At 31.9% G+C, this 18,296-nt stretch overlaps 1 protein-coding gene across 1 annotated transcript; it reads left to right on the forward strand.

The window, feature by feature from the left end:
• Positions 1-9,399: 9,399 nt before the first annotated feature.
• Smp_137360 (hypothetical protein) lies at positions 9,400-14,416 on the forward strand (the record flags this gene model as incomplete). The annotated part of the gene is made up of 2 exons (XM_018791919.1): positions 9,400-9,784; positions 14,110-14,416. Exons 1-2 carry the CDS (start codon positions 9,513-9,515, stop codon positions 14,414-14,416), a joined length of 579 nt encoding a protein of 192 aa, XP_018644832.1. The 5' UTR covers positions 9,400-9,512.
• Between the last annotated feature and the right edge of the window lie 3,880 nt (positions 14,417-18,296).

Below are 18,296 nucleotides of genomic sequence, written 5' to 3' on the forward strand. Positions count from 1 at the left end.
AATATTGGTTTAAAAAATCTCCAACTTTCTTTTCAATTTGTTCGGAAACGCACAGTCCCCCTTTTTAAAGAAAGTTGGGGTATAATTTCCAAGGGATAGGTGTTCTTAAGGTCCCCTTGGCCTCTTTTTTAGTTTTTCATTAAAGGAATATTTGTGAAGTGTTTTTAGGTGTGGGTAAAGTCCCTTTTGTTTGCAGACGATCTTAAGGTGGTGTACTCATTTTCTCCACATGAGCTGAGCAATATTCGAAATTGCATCAGCACGGAGCTTAACAAGGTAGCACAGTGGTGCTCAAAATGGCAGCTGGAGCTCAATACAGCTAAATGTGGTTGGCTATGCTTCGGTGATACATCACTCAACCTTAATCTTACCATAAATGGGGAAATGTTATCTAGGTTACACACAGTAGTAGATCTAGGACTTAGGTACTCCGATGACTTGTCGTTTACTGAACAGGTAATGAAACAAACGTCCAAGTCTCAACGCCTTATAGGTTTCATAACTCGAAACCTTCATAACAGCGAATCTCGTATTCTAATGTACAAAGTCTGTGTTCGACCACTCCTCGAATACTGCGCGTTTCTCCTTAGTAGCACGCGCATAAAGGATAAATTAAGACTGGAATCAGTACAGAGACGATTTACATTTCGTACTCTTGGACCTGATAGTGTCTTGACATATAATTCGAGGTGTAGTAAACTAGGGCTTGACCCTTTATGGATGAGGAGACTCAAACTTAACCTTATCTTCTTTTTCAAAATACTTAACAAACTCTCCTTCACATCCAGTCAGGCGATTCAATATGCTAAGGCTTCACATTACGACATTCGTAACTCCTTGTCTTTAGCGAAACAAACATATTCTAGATCTTCTCTCTATATGAATTACTTTACCTGTAAGTTTTCTAGACTCTGGAATAATTTACCCCAAACTATCCGTATGTTAAACTCTCTCCCATTGTTTGTTCGCTCAATTAATGCTTTTTGCTCCTCTGAAAATGCATTAAATGCTCTAGCGCCTGCAAGTGTATCTTACTCCACAAGTGAGATTATAGGAACTTTAAATGTTTAACCTCTTACTTGCTATCGTTGTTTTGTTGTTCCGTGCTCTTTGCTTTAATCTTACTTTCTCTAGTTGTAGATAATTAATAATAACTCGCTCTGGCACTGGTAATAACCTTACAGAACAATGTTGGTCAATCATCAGGCTATCCACTTGATGAAAAAATGACAAGTTCCCTGGTGTTGCATTGGCTTGCCATGATATATGCCATATTTAAACTGTTTATCAATTACTAAACCAGCAAACATAAAACTTTCTTATAATTCATGTTTGTTCTCTACATTAAATGTTGATTTTTATAACAATCTGATCATGCCTATAAACTGGTGTGAATTCTGTAAATATTATTTTCAGAATATATTATTATTATTATTATTATTAACATATTGTATAGGAAACGTAAGAGGTGAGAGGAGAAATTACATTCACATTAGATATTGTCTCTTGTCGGTGAATTTATAAGGAAACATACAATTTGTAATATATGATATGAATCATATCTGTCACAGCATGTATAAAATGAAGATAAATAAACAAAATAAAAATAATAAAAGAGTGAGATTTGAAGAGTGTAAATTTTTAAAAAATGTATGTATGTGTCATTTTTAATGTTCCAGTGAATTGTTAAACAAATTCCGATAAGACAACTGATTAAAATCATCGAATGCATTTGTTGTCATTTAGATAATACGAAATAGATAAAAAAAAACGTTATGGAGTTCAGGTTTTTACTTATTAATGATTAGCCGCCATGGCACTGCTAATTGTACTTCATCCCTCCTATTAATATTGTTTGGATTAGCCCAAATGTATAGGGCTTCAGCTGTTTGTCTTTCTTTGTAAGAATTGAAATCTTTTTGAAGGATTTTTGTGTGAACGAAATCAATTGTATGACCCGATTCTATCAAGTGTAATGCTATCGCTGATTTTTTCTCTAGTTTCCTTACATCATCTGAGGATTTAGGAATGTGCTTCAAACATTGTTTGTGTTCCTTCACCCTCACATTCAGTTGTCTTGATGTTTCACCTACATACGTTGCATTACAGTCACTACATCTGATTTCATAGACACAATTTTGTTGTTCATCTTTGTGAATTGGATCTTTAATTCTTACTAATTTTGATCTTAGAGTATTGTTTGTTCGAAAAAATACTCTTATATTTTGATTATTTAAGATTCTTCTAATATCTTCTGAAACACCTTTCTGATATGGGATCACCACTGCGTTAACCCATTCCTTTTTCTGTAATCTTTTTGTATTATCCATACCGTCTTTTCTTTCATTCTTAATTATTCTTTTAATAAAATCTTTCGGATAATTGTTCATCATTAGGCTAGATGTAATTAAATTTATTTCCTTTTTCATATCGGTTGGTTCCGTGACAAGTTTTTGAGCTCTTGTAATCATATTTTTGACCACTGTCACTTTGGTCGAGTGTGAATGTGCCGATTTAAAATCTAGATATTTTCCTGAATTTGTCGGCTTTCGGAATATACTAATTTTTAAGCTATCATTATCTTTCCTTTCAACTAAACAGTCTAGGAATGGTAATTTGTGTTCAGGAGATTCCAACTCTTTGGTGAATTTGCTTTTTTCATCAAAGTTGTTGACAAGTTTAAACAATTCGTCCATATGGTCTCGTTTTATAATGACAAAAGTATCATCTACATATCTTAACCATACTTTTTGTGCCTGAGAACACATTGAGATGGTACTAGTTTCTAATGAATGCATAAAGAGGTTAGCAACAATTGGAGAAACCGGTGATCCCATAGCTACACCTTCTGTCTGTCTGTATAAATTCCCTCGAAAACTGAATATAGTTGAACGTAAACATAGATCTAACGCCTTAATAATATCCGAGGTAACTAAAGGACAGCGTTGTTTAAGATCAGTGTCAGAATCTAAGAGATTATATATAATATCTAATGTTTTCTTAATTGGAACATTAGTGAATAATGAGCAAACATCAAAATTGTGTCTATGAGATCAGATGTAGTGACTGTAATGCAACATATGTAGGTGAAACATCAAGACAACTGAATGTGAGGGTGAAGGAACACAAACAATGTTTGAAGCACATTCCTAAATCCTCAGATGATGTAAGGAAACTAGAGAAAAAATCAGCGATAGCATTACACTTGATAGAATCGGGTCATACAATTGATTTCGTTCACACAAAAATCCTTCAAAAAGATTTCAATTCTTACAAAGAAAGACAAACAGCTGAAGCCCTATACATTTGGGCTAATCCAAACAATATTAATAGGAGGGATGGAGTACAATTAGCAGTGCCATGGCGGCTAATCATTAATAAGTAAAAACCTGAACTCCATAACGTTTTTTTTTATCTATTTCGTATTATCTAAATGACAACAAATGCATTCGATGATTTTAATCAGTTGTCTTATCGGAATTTGTTTAACAATTCACTGGAACATTAAAAATGACACATACATACATTTTTTAAAAATTTACACTCTTCAAATCTCACTCTTTTATTATTTTTATTTTGTTTATTTATCTTCATTTTATACATGCTGTGACAGATATGATTCATATCATATATTACAAATTGTATGTTTCCTTATAAATTCACCGACAAGAGACAATATCTAATGTGAATGTAATTTCTCCTCTCACCTCTTACGTTTCCTATACAATATGTTATATGAACACTTATCATTTCACATCACACACCTCTTACACACTAATACACATACCTAGTTTAGACATTGTTAACGTTGATTGGATGACCTATTCAATGTACAATGAACCCGGAGAACCATGTACCTATTTATATTCGATAATTTTGATGTTCGATTATAATTCCTTGAAAAAGCTTGGACCAGATTGTCAGGCGAAACGTTGGATTTACTACAAATTCATTCGCTGAGATTTTACAAATATATATTATTCCTATATAAGTTTATCACTTGGTTTTCTTTATTATTTATGAGATTAGACATTTAGTTATAGAAATAAGTATTAACTCTTTACCTTAGAGCTCGCGGAAATTTTAAGCTTGAAATGACTTAATGATACTTATCATAAACACAAAACTGTGTGTGTTTTATGTTAGACAAAGGACTAAATAAAAAATTAGATTTATGGTGTTGATGAAGGAACTTTAAAAAAACAGTATGCTCACTTGTCATAAAACGTTATTTAAAGCACTTATCAGCAGGTTTATACCGATTAAATACTTATTAGTATCCAATTCACCAAATAGGATCTTTAACAATGGCTGAGTTATATCGGTAAAGCTTTAGAACGCTCACTACGTTAAGTGACTTAACAGCATGTTTCAATATCTCGGTAAGCTTGAGAGTAATTTGAAAGGAAGTTAAGGGTAGAAAAACCACAACACGGCTCCAGTTCATACCTTACACCGATCAAGGGTCGCGCATCTAAGGGTGACATAACAAAAGGTAGATCACCCTCCATCTGATACACACTAAAGGAATGATGGATAAGACTATAATTTATGGACGACCTTTGTGAGATGCTAAAGTGATCTTGAGGATAGCCATCTCCTTGGTAGGGTCAAAAGATGGCTATAAGTTAATGTCGGGAACTAGGGTTAGGATTTAGAGTTAGAGGTTACGGTTAGGAATGGAAGTTAGGGTTTTTATCACGAAATAACATTAGCTATAATATCATAAATTATAGTCTCTCTGAATAAAACATTAAAATTTCTTTAGATCCAATAACACTCTCTCTTGGTTTCATCGTTTCTAAGTATTGAATTGCCATCGGTTCACCTAAATATTAACTGGGAAACCTACAGGCAAATCAATTCAGTTGATGATAACAGAGAGTGTATTACTTAGATCATGCTCCACAAATAAATGTGACGTGAGCTGTATAACTCAATGTTTTTCTATCGATGACTAGTTTGATGTCTATCAAAAAGCTATATATATATATATATGAAAAATGTTAATCTGGATAAACTGTGATTGCATTCTCGAATCCAACTCTCAACACCTGTCAGTGACCAATGTGATATATCTTCGTTTCCTCATCAGCAGAAATCTCCTCACCAATTTTCAACTCCAGCTTAGATGACTTGAAAGAGTACTTTTCTTGTATGTTGCCAATTATCCTCACTCTATATGAGAAGTCTTATGAAAACCATTGGTTTATCTCGAAAATTAATGACGGAATCATCGATAAACCTTAAGATATTATAATCCAGTTGTTTAATCAAACAGTGAAGCCCAGAAACCATAAAACCAACGTTTACAGATTCATTATTGATTTTTCTCATCTATGTAGATACTTTTATTTATTTCCTTAAAAACAATATCCCAACAAATGTACACAACTTAGTAGTAGAATACTGCTGATTTCAATGCAAGAAAATGATTAACCGTATGACATTTTTTTCATAGTTGAAATCATCAGTCAACTGAAGCTAGACCATCCTGGACAACCTGGAAGCACTGGACGGCCGTTTCGTCCTATTGTGGGACTTCTCAGAAGTACGCATCCACTATTCCGCCCCGCGAGATTCGAACCCAGGACCTGCCATTTTAATTATAAATAATTAATAACAGCAATCCATTAATGAAATATTCACTCCATCTCATAAATACTACACATAATATTAATTAATTTTAAAAACATTCTTCAATAATAATTCATTAGATATTTATATATTTAGATCAAAACAAAATGAAAACTATCTCAATTATCTCAAAATATCTATCTTTATGATTTATTTATGAAGAAGAAGAATAATGAATGAATGTTCTTTCTTTTTGATAACTATGCAACGTTACATGAAATGGATTCAAACAAAAGTTATAACCCTTTTTTGATTAATGAAATCATTTGACAATTATTTTTTATTTGTAACTAAGTGTTGTACAATGTTGTCATGGTTATTTGTTATAATCAAATAAATAATGATTGTTTTCTATGAGTAACAAATCATTTTGTTCATTTCCATAAAGAATAATAGTAGTGAGGGAATACATGATTACATTTGATGATAAGATGTATATTTGTAAAATGACAAAATAAATAAAATCGTAATAAAATTTACTTTTCTTCTTTTATTTCTTAAAATATCTGGTATTCAAGAAGAAGAAAAAAATGACGGCTGAATCTTTTATTCTTTGCGTAAATCATAACCGGATAATCTATTTATAGACTTCAACTAAACAAAAGTTATATATAACCGCCTAATTTATTCAAGGTTACATAAATTGTATTGGACGCATATACTAATCATAACTTAATGCTTTTTCAGTAGTATACTATAACAGATATAGAATTACCAAAAGACAAGGAGTATTCGGTAAAATGATAAATATTCTAGGTTGAAAAGATAAAATAAAATGATTATGGTTTAGATGCTGTTTGAGTCATAAGAACGACTAAACTTACTTACTCCTATTATGCTTGGTGAAGCATAAGCTACTGACTAGACTTCTCCGACCAACTCTATATCGGGTTCTCCTTCCCAGTTTTTGCCAAGTGCCATTCATTCATTTGATGTCTACCTCCGATTCCCAGCACAATCTGTTCTTTAGTCCACCCCTTTTCTCTCTGTTTTGAGAATTTCCAGTTTGGACGAACCTTGTGATACAGTTTGATGGTTTCCACAGTATATGTCCCATCCACCTCCAACGTCTTTTCCTGATTTCCTTTATAGCCGTAAACTGTTGTATTTTCTCCCGCAATAGTTATTGTCTATGATGCTTTGCTAAAGGGTGTGGAGTATCTTGCATAGACAACTATTTATAGACAACCATATCTTTTTGATGATCGTTGTAGTAGTTCTCTAAGTTTCAGCTGCGTACAGTAGAACTGTCTTGACACTTGAATCGAGATTTGTGACTGTGGTGTTATCTGACAGTTGTCTTGAGTCCCATATATTCTTCATTTGTGGAAATGCTGTCCTTACTATGCTAATCTGAATCAGTTTCTTCCTGTTTATTAATGATGCTACCCAGGTATGTGGAAGTTTCCACCTCTTCCAGAGCTTCCATATCAAGTGTGATTGAGTTGGTGCACTCTGTGTTGCATTTCAGGATCTTGCTCTTTTCCTTGTATATGTTGGGACCTACTGTTGCATAAGCTGCCGCTGCTACACTGGTTGTCATGACCTGCATTTGTTGGTGTGTATGGGAATGAGAAGCTAGGTCATCTGCAATGTCCAAACCGTCTAGTTGCATTCAAGCTGTCTATTGTATCTCTTCCTTCCCATGAGATGTGGAGGTCTTGAAAATCCAGTCAACCAGCAGAAGAAAAAGAAAGGATGAAAGCGAGCAGCCTTATTTGACACTGATCTTCACTTGGAATGCATCTGTGAGCGACCCAAAACAAATACAAATGAATTTAAATCAGTCAAACATTTAAATTGTATGCTAGTAGTTTGTTCAAAGTCAAAGGATGAGGTTGAGCGATTTGTTCAGTTATTATTTTGTCTATATCATAAACATATTTTATGACTAGTAACAATATATTTACAGTTGATTGATCCTTATTTAATGACTAATATCATGTTCGTTGAAACCTTCTTAGTGCTAACCAAATTCTATCTATTAAGTTTCAATTTGGTCAATAATTTACATGATTTGACATCGTGAGCATAATGTCAAGATGTAAGGTCGTGATTGTAAGTATTTGGTGGAAAACGCTGGTTACGCGTTATTTGATATTCGTCATCAAAGTGCACCCCGTCTGAAAGTTAGTCCTCTAAAGATTAGAGATATACTTTTCTGAGAATTGATAAGTACCACAAAACCTTGGTTCAGAGTTTCCTGCCAACTATCTGAAACCGTGCCTCAGTAATATTACATGTTACTAAGTTCCCATTTTGTCATGTCAAGTATGTAAAATTAGCTAACAAACAGATTGATCAAGAATAGACTAAAGTCGTAGAAATCTGTCAGTAAATTATGTGATACAATAACTGAATGATAGCGTATTCTTCATGACTTTTCATGCTTTTGGTAATGTAAACCTTCTACTTTCTGTCAGTGTTATATTATTTTGCTAAAATATTTTTTATGAGTTTTCATCATTCTTTCAAGTTTGATAGGTTAGTTATTTCACTGAACGATGTTATTTTACCTTTCATTGTCTAAAGAAGTTTATAGACGAGTCCCTACATTAACTTTTATATTGAGCACATGAACTACTTACCTTCACTAAATCATCTTACGTATAACAGAAAAATATATAAGAAACCTTGAACTGTTCAACTTCATACCCATTGAAATCAAATGGTAATAACAAACACAAAAATACAAAAGTCGGAAATCAAATAACTTTTAACAATGAATTATTTCATTGATTCAGTTTTTCATCTTATTTGTTTATGACACTCATATAATGTTAAAATCTATACAATTCTTATGTCATTTGAATTGGTTTATTGCAGTCACATAAAAAGTTTCGAAATAATATAAGTATATAAGCAAAGATGAACAGTGGCTAGCAGTGGAATCTACGTTACGCGTTTCGTCCTATTTGGGACTCGTCAGCTGGATGTACCTGCATCTCAAAGTTCATGTTCACTCTGAGACTCAAACCCAGTACCTTTCGCTTCAAATGTCATCAAGTTATCCACTCAGCTACTGAGTCCTGACAACCACTTGCTTGTGCAATGGGGTGAAGTTTGATTTCACTTAGTATTATTTGTTTGAATCTTCCCATCCATCTTTGCTTATAGTAAATATCTACATCATAGTATTGAATTATATCAAGAATATGTAACATTGACAATGAATATATACTATTGACTAATGATAGTAGTTAGAAATTATATACACATCAATTAGATAATGTTCAATAATTAGATTAGCCTATTGTAAAAGCATTAAATGACAGTTTATTCTACTTAATATTGACTTAACTCATCAATTTTAAAAGCAAATCCATTATAATTCCTAAATGAAAACAAACATTCATTTAAATTTCAATGTCAAATCCTAATGTGTTTTTTTTACTTTAAATAAATAACAATTAAAAAGATTTCAGATGGGGTTTTGTGTAGATTTTAGTATTTTCATAGTTGAAAGCATTAGTCAGTTGAAGCTAGACCACCAAGGAAAACCTGGAAGCACTTGACGATTTATCATTTTAACAGAATAATATGCACTACCTTTTGTACAAAATAATAAAAAAAAATTTGTGAAAAAAAAATCAATAAAAAAGTTCACAATCTTATCGATTTTTTTAGATTAACCTATGATATTATTAATAGAAATAGAAAATGAAACAAGAAAGACAAAAGTGTAAATTACTACTCATATATATATTAAGGTAAAGAGAGTAATTGATTGATTGAAAGTATCATAAATACATCTATTATTATTACATAATATCATATTGGCAATAGTTGATTTGTGAACCAACTAACTATTACAATTTTAATGTAAATTAAAACCTTGATTCTTTCATTTAAAATATAAACAATCTAATATAATAATGTGCTGTTGTGAATATGATATCATTAAATATATACTCATTTATTCAATAACCATAATGATGGTAATTTATCTTGTTAGTGGTGAAGATTATCTAATAACAAATGAAGATTTAAGTAAATTAACTGGATCAACAACAACACAAACAACGATTGATCCAATTTTATTAGAATCCTATCGTAAAAATACAATTAAATCATTTATTATATTTGGTGTAATATTTGGTCTTATAAATATTGCTTGTTGGATTGCATCAATTATAAAAGCGATCATGTAGGTTTGATTCATTTGAATTATTTAACTATACATATAAATCATTTGAACTAAGTAATTGTAAAATTGCTTATTTGTGAAATCAATTCTAGAATTTAGCTTATTTACAAGTTTTCTGATTAATTCAGATATTTGATGATTAAAAATAAGTGATAGAAAGATTTAGACTGGTGGTACATCCAGCTGACGAGTTCTAAATAGGACGAAACGCGCGTCCTGGATTCCACTGCTAGCCATTATCCATCTTTGCTAGTGGTTAAAGTTTATTTGTTCTCTTCTTAAAGATATGCTTGAAACCTCAACGATATTGATACCAATTTATAAGTCCAAAATCTGATCATTCATAAATGTATTAAGAGATGAATACTTGTATGAACTGATTCTTATACGCTAATCGGCAACTGAAAAGTGGTCATTGTTATACATTCTGATTATTAGTACTCAATGTCAAACACTGAGTATCACTAGCTCAAATTCTAAAATAATATGAGTTTATTGATGATTTTTATTTTCCTTGTTGATGAATCCTTTACTATTCAATATTGAATATCTTTTTTATCAAAGTTAAAATAACAAAGTATTTGACTTAGTGCTTATGCTATTATCTTACATAATATAGTTTACTAAACTGTTCAAAACAAAAGCCATAATATTTATCTTTTCTTTAAAATCGAATAATTTGAAGTCATTTTGTAAATCATTGGCCATAATAATACAATCTTTGTCGTTCAGTTAATATTTCTAATTGACTTTAAGGATGATATGTTTATCGTAGTGCAGCAAAACAAAGTGACTGTAAGAATACATAGAATTCAACAATAATTCAATATTCTGGTCATGACTATCGGTCTTACATTTATTAATAGCACTGCTGAGGAGTCTCATACTAGAAAGAAACGGCTGTTCAGTGCTTTCAGGTTTTCCATGGTGGTCTAGCCTTAAATGACTCATGAATTTAACTATTAAATCCTTTTGGAATGAAACATATTGGAATATTCCAAAGTCAAATCTAAATATGAAAGGCATACTAGACAGAACACATTGTATGAACACTTTCACAATTAATTGTGTACTACACATAGATTACGGAATTATACCAATCCTTTTCGTTAAATCAGAGATTAACAGTAGATAGATTTACCTTTTAAATATATATAAGAGATATAGATACCGTCGTTATCTCTTTATTTTGTGATATTATTTAACAATATCACAATGAATTTCTATACCTCTGATGACGATACTGAGACTAAAAAATGAAAGTGTAATCCTGACTGTAAGCAACTTACGGCTGCCCTATTTCGTTCAATGGCCCATACTCCTAAAACGAATCCGTCATTTATAGTAAATTAACGTAACAGCGATTATCAATCAAGATAGACTCAGAATCCTATAAAATCAAGAGAAATAGCTTTTCGGATTAAAAAACAGTCTTTGCATGCAAAGAAAGTTGATTCACCCTCTTTTCTCATTGTGGCCGACCTCAAACCCAACAAGTCAATAATTTGTGCTGATTATAAGATGCCTTAATGGGATCAGTGTTCATAAACATCCTGTCTTTGTATTCTTTTAAAAGATTTTTCCCTATTAGAATATTACTATTAACAATTCGTAACACATATTTGTATTATTATTATTTTTATGTATCTTTTAAACACATACAGAATTTAATTGACACTCAACCCACGTCAATCATTATTTCTTAATTCATATCATTTTAAACTTGCCCTAATCGTTGAACGAACATTTGATCTAATTTATAATCACATTATTATTTCGCTTCCCCTGTGGTATCTACATTTATTCTCATTATCAATCTCATAATTGTAGTTAACGTACAAACATAATCAAGCGGTCAGAAGAGGTTCTTATGGAGATTGTAAGGTTTTCATAGCTTAAATCGCTAAATGTTCTTAGCTGGATGACCACTGAAGACCTGGAAGCAATGGACAGCCATTGCTTCATAGTATGGGACTCCTCATCAGTCTCCATTCACTATCTGTCCACCAGGAACCAAACAAAGGACCATCAACATGGCAAACAAATGGTTGACCAATAAAGCACTGAATCGACATCCAACGTGGTTATTTTTGGGCTCAATCAATCCACGATACTGCACGACCATATTCCAATGCCTTTGGAGGGTAACTTCCACACACTCAACACGAATGTACTCCACTAGTTACGGCTTCTGACTAGAACTCTGGAAATTTCCTCTTGAAGCGAGTCACTAGTGAGGGCATGATTTTTATCAGCATGACTTTTTGTGGAAATTGTAGAACGTTCATAGTTTAAATCAGATTAACTTTGTATACTAGTAATTTCAACATTCAAATTTCTTTTTTTTTTTTTTACTGGTAATACTGAACTCATATAATCTAAAAGAAATGCTCACCATAAACGTATTTTTTCCTGTAGAACCCGATGAGGATTTGTTGAAAGGAATATTCTTCTTTTAAACATTTATGTTTTTACGATAATGGGAACTTTTAGAGAATTTTGAAAGTGTTTATTGTACCTTCAAGGTTTTTCTACCCGAACTCACAAACTCCAATAGTTCCAGTCCTAAGCAATGAGCTTTAGGTGATCAATAGTTCAGTTTATTTCAGGAATCTTGGATTTTAATATTCGACACAGAGATTCTCTGACTAACCTGTAGTATATAAAGACTATAGTTAGCTTTACATAAGTACTTACAAAGTCTGTCAGATTCTAAACACTCTCAGGGGGGTATCATTCAAGTCCTGTTATTATAAATTTCAATATACCAAGAGTAATCATCATGAAACAGTAACCTGGATAGTCTGTTATCACACATTATGTCCTACAAACTTACAGTAGCATTCTTGATACAAAACATATAGTAATCTAAAGTACTTATTAGTACACAGTTACGTAAATCAATGAGATAGGTAGAACTTACGCTTCTATTAAAATGTTCTTTGATCAACCTGTGTGAAATTAATTCCAAATAATTACGTTAGAGATAAATGCAAACGTTAAATTGTTTGTGTGAAAAGCCCCTTAATTTACATAATATAATTTCACACTGACAAAGAGAGGTGTTCTGTTAGATTAAATATATTAGAAATGAACTGAATTAATGTACTTTAACATCATACCATAAAGAACATAAAATCCAATTTAGTTAATGAGAATAATTACAAGGTATTTGTTGAATGATAAAATTATGGAAACTGTAACTAATCCACTCTGTATTTTAATTAGTTCAATAGAGAAATAATAATTTTCATTATGGAGTGACATCAGTTTAAAACAATTCATTGTTAAATAAGACCACCATGGAAAACTTGGAATCACTGAACGGCCGTTTCGTCCTGGTGTGTGACTCCTCGGCAGTGCGTATCCACGATCCCACCAGCAAGATCCGAACCAAGAACCTATAGGTCTCTCGTGCCAACCCCGCGGGCGGGATCATGGATGAGTACTGCTGAGGAGTCTCACACTAGGACGAAACGCCCGTCCAGTGCTTCTAGTTTTTCTATGGTGGTCTAGCTTTAATTGACTCATAAATTCAACTTTTTATCAAGTCATCTAAGATTTCTTTAGTGTTCATTTACTTATTATCTGAAATAATATTAAAATTTTGATCTTTATATTGAACAAGTATACTTTAAGGTAAAAAAAATTAGGAATAATCATCATTAGTTATTTTCAATCTACATACAATTAAAATTGTATTTATCAGATATGTAACAGTATTATAATACTCTAAACGTAGTGAACGAAGTTTTATAAACTTAAAACAGTTTTTAGATCAGTAGCCTTTCATTTATGACCAATAAGTTCTTCCGCTTAATCGACATATATATATATATATATATGTATATATATAAGTCAGTCTGTAATGTTAATACCCAGTACTTCAATGTTTCTATATAATAAAATATGGGATACTATAGGTAGTTTAGGATTCAACTCTCCTCTCCTCCCAACTTAGATCTACACTGTTTACGTTTACATTTATGATAATTATATATTGTTATTCCTAGAGTAATAAATGTTGATGAAGTAACAGATTTCTATTGATATGATGAGTAGATATAATTCATAATGTATTCAAAGATTTCGTCTCGATCTTCCGAACTTCTTACAAAATTTATCCTGGGAATAGGTATGAATGAAAAATTCAATATGCGGCTGAAACAAAAGTTACGTTTACTCTTTGAGAAGATTCATTATAAATTTGTCAGTTATAATTCAGTATTTCTTAAGCCTAAAACAATTTTATTTTCTACAGATGTAACTTGAATAATTCAATACACCTTTATTTGTTTATTAACTTTTTCTTGTCAAAAAAACAGAGACAGACGAAAAATAAAGAAAAGAAATTTAGCTCGTCAAGATGCAAAACGTTTCAAAACTGAAAGTCATCGAAAATCAGTTCTAAAAGATTTAATAGATCCTGAACCGCCAAAATTAATTTTACCAAGTATTGTTGATAGTGCAGTAAAAAATTATAAAAATGTCTCACCAACAACTCCAAATCTAACAGATTCTCCAATTCATCATTTTTCAAGATGTTCAACTTTACGACGTTCTGATTCACTTAAACGATCAACACAAGGTGAAATAGATGAACCAACAGAAAAAGATTTATTTGTTAAATAAATAAATTTTTTTACATTTCAGTAGTGTTCTATGTAGTTTGTGTTTTTTCATAGTAACATACCTTGTTCCACCATTTTCTTTATCAAGTGTATATCCTATGGAATACTTTTAACATATGTTATCTATTATTTGCTATTATGTAACTTATTACTATTTTTAAATATCCTAAAGCTATTGAATTTCTTTAAACAGTAGTGTGTATCGGTAAATTTTAAAATTTTATTACTATTTACACGTAACCATAGAAATATTTAAATATATTCAAACAACATGTTTAACAGAAAGGTGTTTATATATAAATAAATGCTTAAATGTTAGATAGTTAATTTTGTTTGTTATTTTGCAAATAGACATTTTGTTTATCTTCAGATTAAAAGTAATTTTAAAGTGTTAAAATACAAGAGAACTAATACTAGCTACTCAAGAGGATAAGTATACTGAATGGTTGCTCAATTTCTTGGATTGGTTGAAGTTAGACATTAACACCGTTGGATGCCGGCCGGCTCAGTGGTCTATCGGTTAAGTGCTCGCGCGTGAGACTAATAGGTTGTAGGTTGGAACTTCGCGAGGCGGGATCGTGGATGCGCACTGCTGAGGCGCCCTACAATAGGATGAAACGGCTGTCCAGTGCTTTCAGATTTTCCATGGTGGTCTAGCTTCAATGGACTCATAAATTCAACTATATAAAATTACTGATATTTGTCGGGAATTCTTAAATTGAATGATAAATAAGTGACAACCAGATTACTCATACATTAAATAATGAATAAAAATGAGAAATAGTGTATGCATTTTATACCAATTAGAAACCCGTCAAAAGAATCAACCTCTTTTTGTAATTGTTCTTAATGAAAAATGATGGTAGTACTAACACATCTCTATAGGGTGTAATACACCTATTTTGTTGTTATAGAAATTTAAAATTTTTCTCGTCAATAGTGATGATTACTACAATTAGTATACTTTGGGATATTATCATTGATTTAAAAGTACTAGTCTAAACAAACCAGATTGAAGATTGATTAATACTAGATGGATGTAAGTGGCCGTCATTGAACTGCAGATTTACATTTCAGACTAGTTGGCACTCGTCAACAAAACGTAGTTGAACCTTTAAAGAAACTGATATTTTCGATCAGATCTGAACGCACTTAGCTCTACTTAACAGCTTAAGGTTGGTGCCAGCTAGTAATAAACCTAGATCCAGGGTTTCCTACCGACTGTATTCAACCACTTTACAGAGTAAATGTTATGTCGAATCATTGAAACTAGTGGCTACATTTTAACTTGATCGACAAAATGCATTCTAGTACTAAAGGACTAGACGAATATTAAATGGGTCACAACCACTCAATGATCAATCAGCTATGAAGCATACTTAGTGTTGGAAACTGAATGTGTCAAGACAGTTTAAAAGGAAATTTCACATAAACTTCTAATGTTCAAACATTAGGTCTTACATCTATCGGTAACAACAACCATCGTTACTAGAAGCGTCTTTGTATAGTGTGAAATCTTGATTGGAAAAATCTGATAATTTATAACATATAACAATCTAAATCTTATACATCTCCGTATTTACGAAGTAGTATGGTATTTCCGAATAAAATATTAAAAGATAATCAACTTTATTTTCATAATAATCACAGACATGTGTACATAAATCCCCTTTTAAATCTTCGTAAAAATAATGATATAATTATGAAATCCCAATAAGTAGAAAATAAAATTTCTAACATTTCGTGAAAGCCATGTCTTAACAGAATAAATAAATTATCAAGAACCGACCCAGCTGAGCGAGAAAATACCAGATTTTTGACTATAAGATTGCAGGTTCTAGTGTAGTGAACAAGAACACGACTGGGGACAATCGAGTGTATTTAGGCACAACATTACAGACTATCTCACTAAAATCTGATAACCATACAGTCAGCAGTTAATTTGCAAAATAACAATCAATTGTCTCAATCTTCACTGTTCCTTCTGTAAATATCAGTCCATCTTCTCTGATTTCATTGTTCATGCATTCTCATACCGATTATGCTTCATTCCTGTTCGTTCATTATCGATCTTCTACCGAAATACATTGTATGTCTGGCCATCACCATATACTACTTCTGTGGACATAAATAGACTACACCACACTAGTACTATACCATTCACTTTATTAAAAAATAGTATTACTAATCCTAGATTATGAATTGTGACATAAAGTTGAGGATACAAATTTATATATAAGTAGTATAATTTTATTTTTACTATCCACTTATAAATATTTTTATTTCAATTCGGTATTTTTTTAAAATTTTGTCAAATATGAGAATAAAAGTCACGCAATAAAACATTTTATCATTGTCGAAAGAATAATCACATGAAAATTCAATATTCTATACAACTAATCTTTTACTTCTTCACTTTATCGAATGAAATAAAGAATCCTCCTTTTTAAAAACAAGAAAGACTATTTAACCTTAGATAATAGAGTAATTAATTAAATTTTTCGGTTCACAAATCATTCATTTTGAGAATATCAGTAACTGGTTATAAGTTATAATCATTTTTCTTTTTAAATTTGAAATGTTAACCATGACCTGAATTTCGAAAAAAGAAAATCATAATAATTAATTTCTAAAATTAATACTTAATCAGCTCCTTTAACCAATCTAGTTAAGAAAGAATAACAATGATTCGTATTAAATATAAGTGTTTTATTTATTTATTTAAACACATTAAATATTGGTACAAAGGAGCACCGGATATATATATGCGCCACACAAAAAATTGTCATTTCATATAATTGTGTGAGGGCTGTGATACTGTCCATGTGCCCAAACTGAAGCAGGTAGTTTTCTTAGGGGGCCACACCCGGAGCCTTTGACTTAGAGATCTGATCCACAAGGCAGTGGAGCATCGTAAGGAGATGCAGTCCCATGGTAATCAATGACCAACAATTGATTCATCTGCCACTTGTTCCTTCAGGATACTGGAGCCCATGTGCACCATTGGTTTGGAATCAGGGTTTTCTAACTCCCCTAGGTGGACTTTCCGTGTCCACCAACCTGGTTAAAGCGCCGGACATTCGCTTTTCGTAAACAACACCCCTGGTGTGAGAAGGCAGTGAGTAGGGCTTCTCTGGCAGAGGCTATATACGTGTGGCCATGTGAGATCACTTCGAGAGGGAGAGCGAACTCTCCCCACTTTCGGCCGTACTAGGGCATTCGGGGGCGATTGTTGAATTTTATGATATACATCACAAGCTGTTCATAATCAGACTACTATTGAAAACCAAGAAACACCTAATCACTGTTTTATTCTGGTATCGGATTCCACAACACAATATATCCACTAAGTATCAAACACAGAACCTTTGAATTTCTTCGTCTAACTTCAATTGATGTTGCACAACAATCTCATATTGCCTGCGGTGGATAAATGTCTCGTATTCGAAATAGTCGTACTCTACTAGTTATAGCTTGTCATTGGGACTCCTAGAATGACCTCTCAAAATTAATTCCCTAAGACCATATGACTGTTATTAGTGTACTAAGACAAAGCAAATGCCCAGTGTTTCTGAAGTTCGATCAATGTAGTAAACCATAAGAGACAATGAATTTCAGTGGTAACTTTTCAGATAATGAGATAAATAATCAGATGAATTATAAACTGTCATAACTTTCCTAATGTACATTTGTTTGAAAACTCAGTATTTTCTTCTGATACTAATTTTAAACATCACTCCCTATGTACCTTTATAAACTCAACGGAAGTTTTAGTGTGAAATACTTTTTGTATATAGTTTTTAATAAACCAAATAATAGTCAAACAGCTAACTAACTATCTAGTTACTACCTGGTCATTCATTGTAAGTAATAGCTTATCT

The sequence above is a fragment of the Schistosoma mansoni genome (genome assembly GCF_000237925.1).
Source record: "Schistosoma mansoni, WGS project CABG00000000 data, chromosome 1 unplaced supercontig 0010, strain Puerto Rico, whole genome shotgun sequence".
In the NCBI taxonomy this organism is placed as follows: Eukaryota; Metazoa; Platyhelminthes; class Trematoda; order Strigeidida; family Schistosomatidae; genus Schistosoma; species Schistosoma mansoni.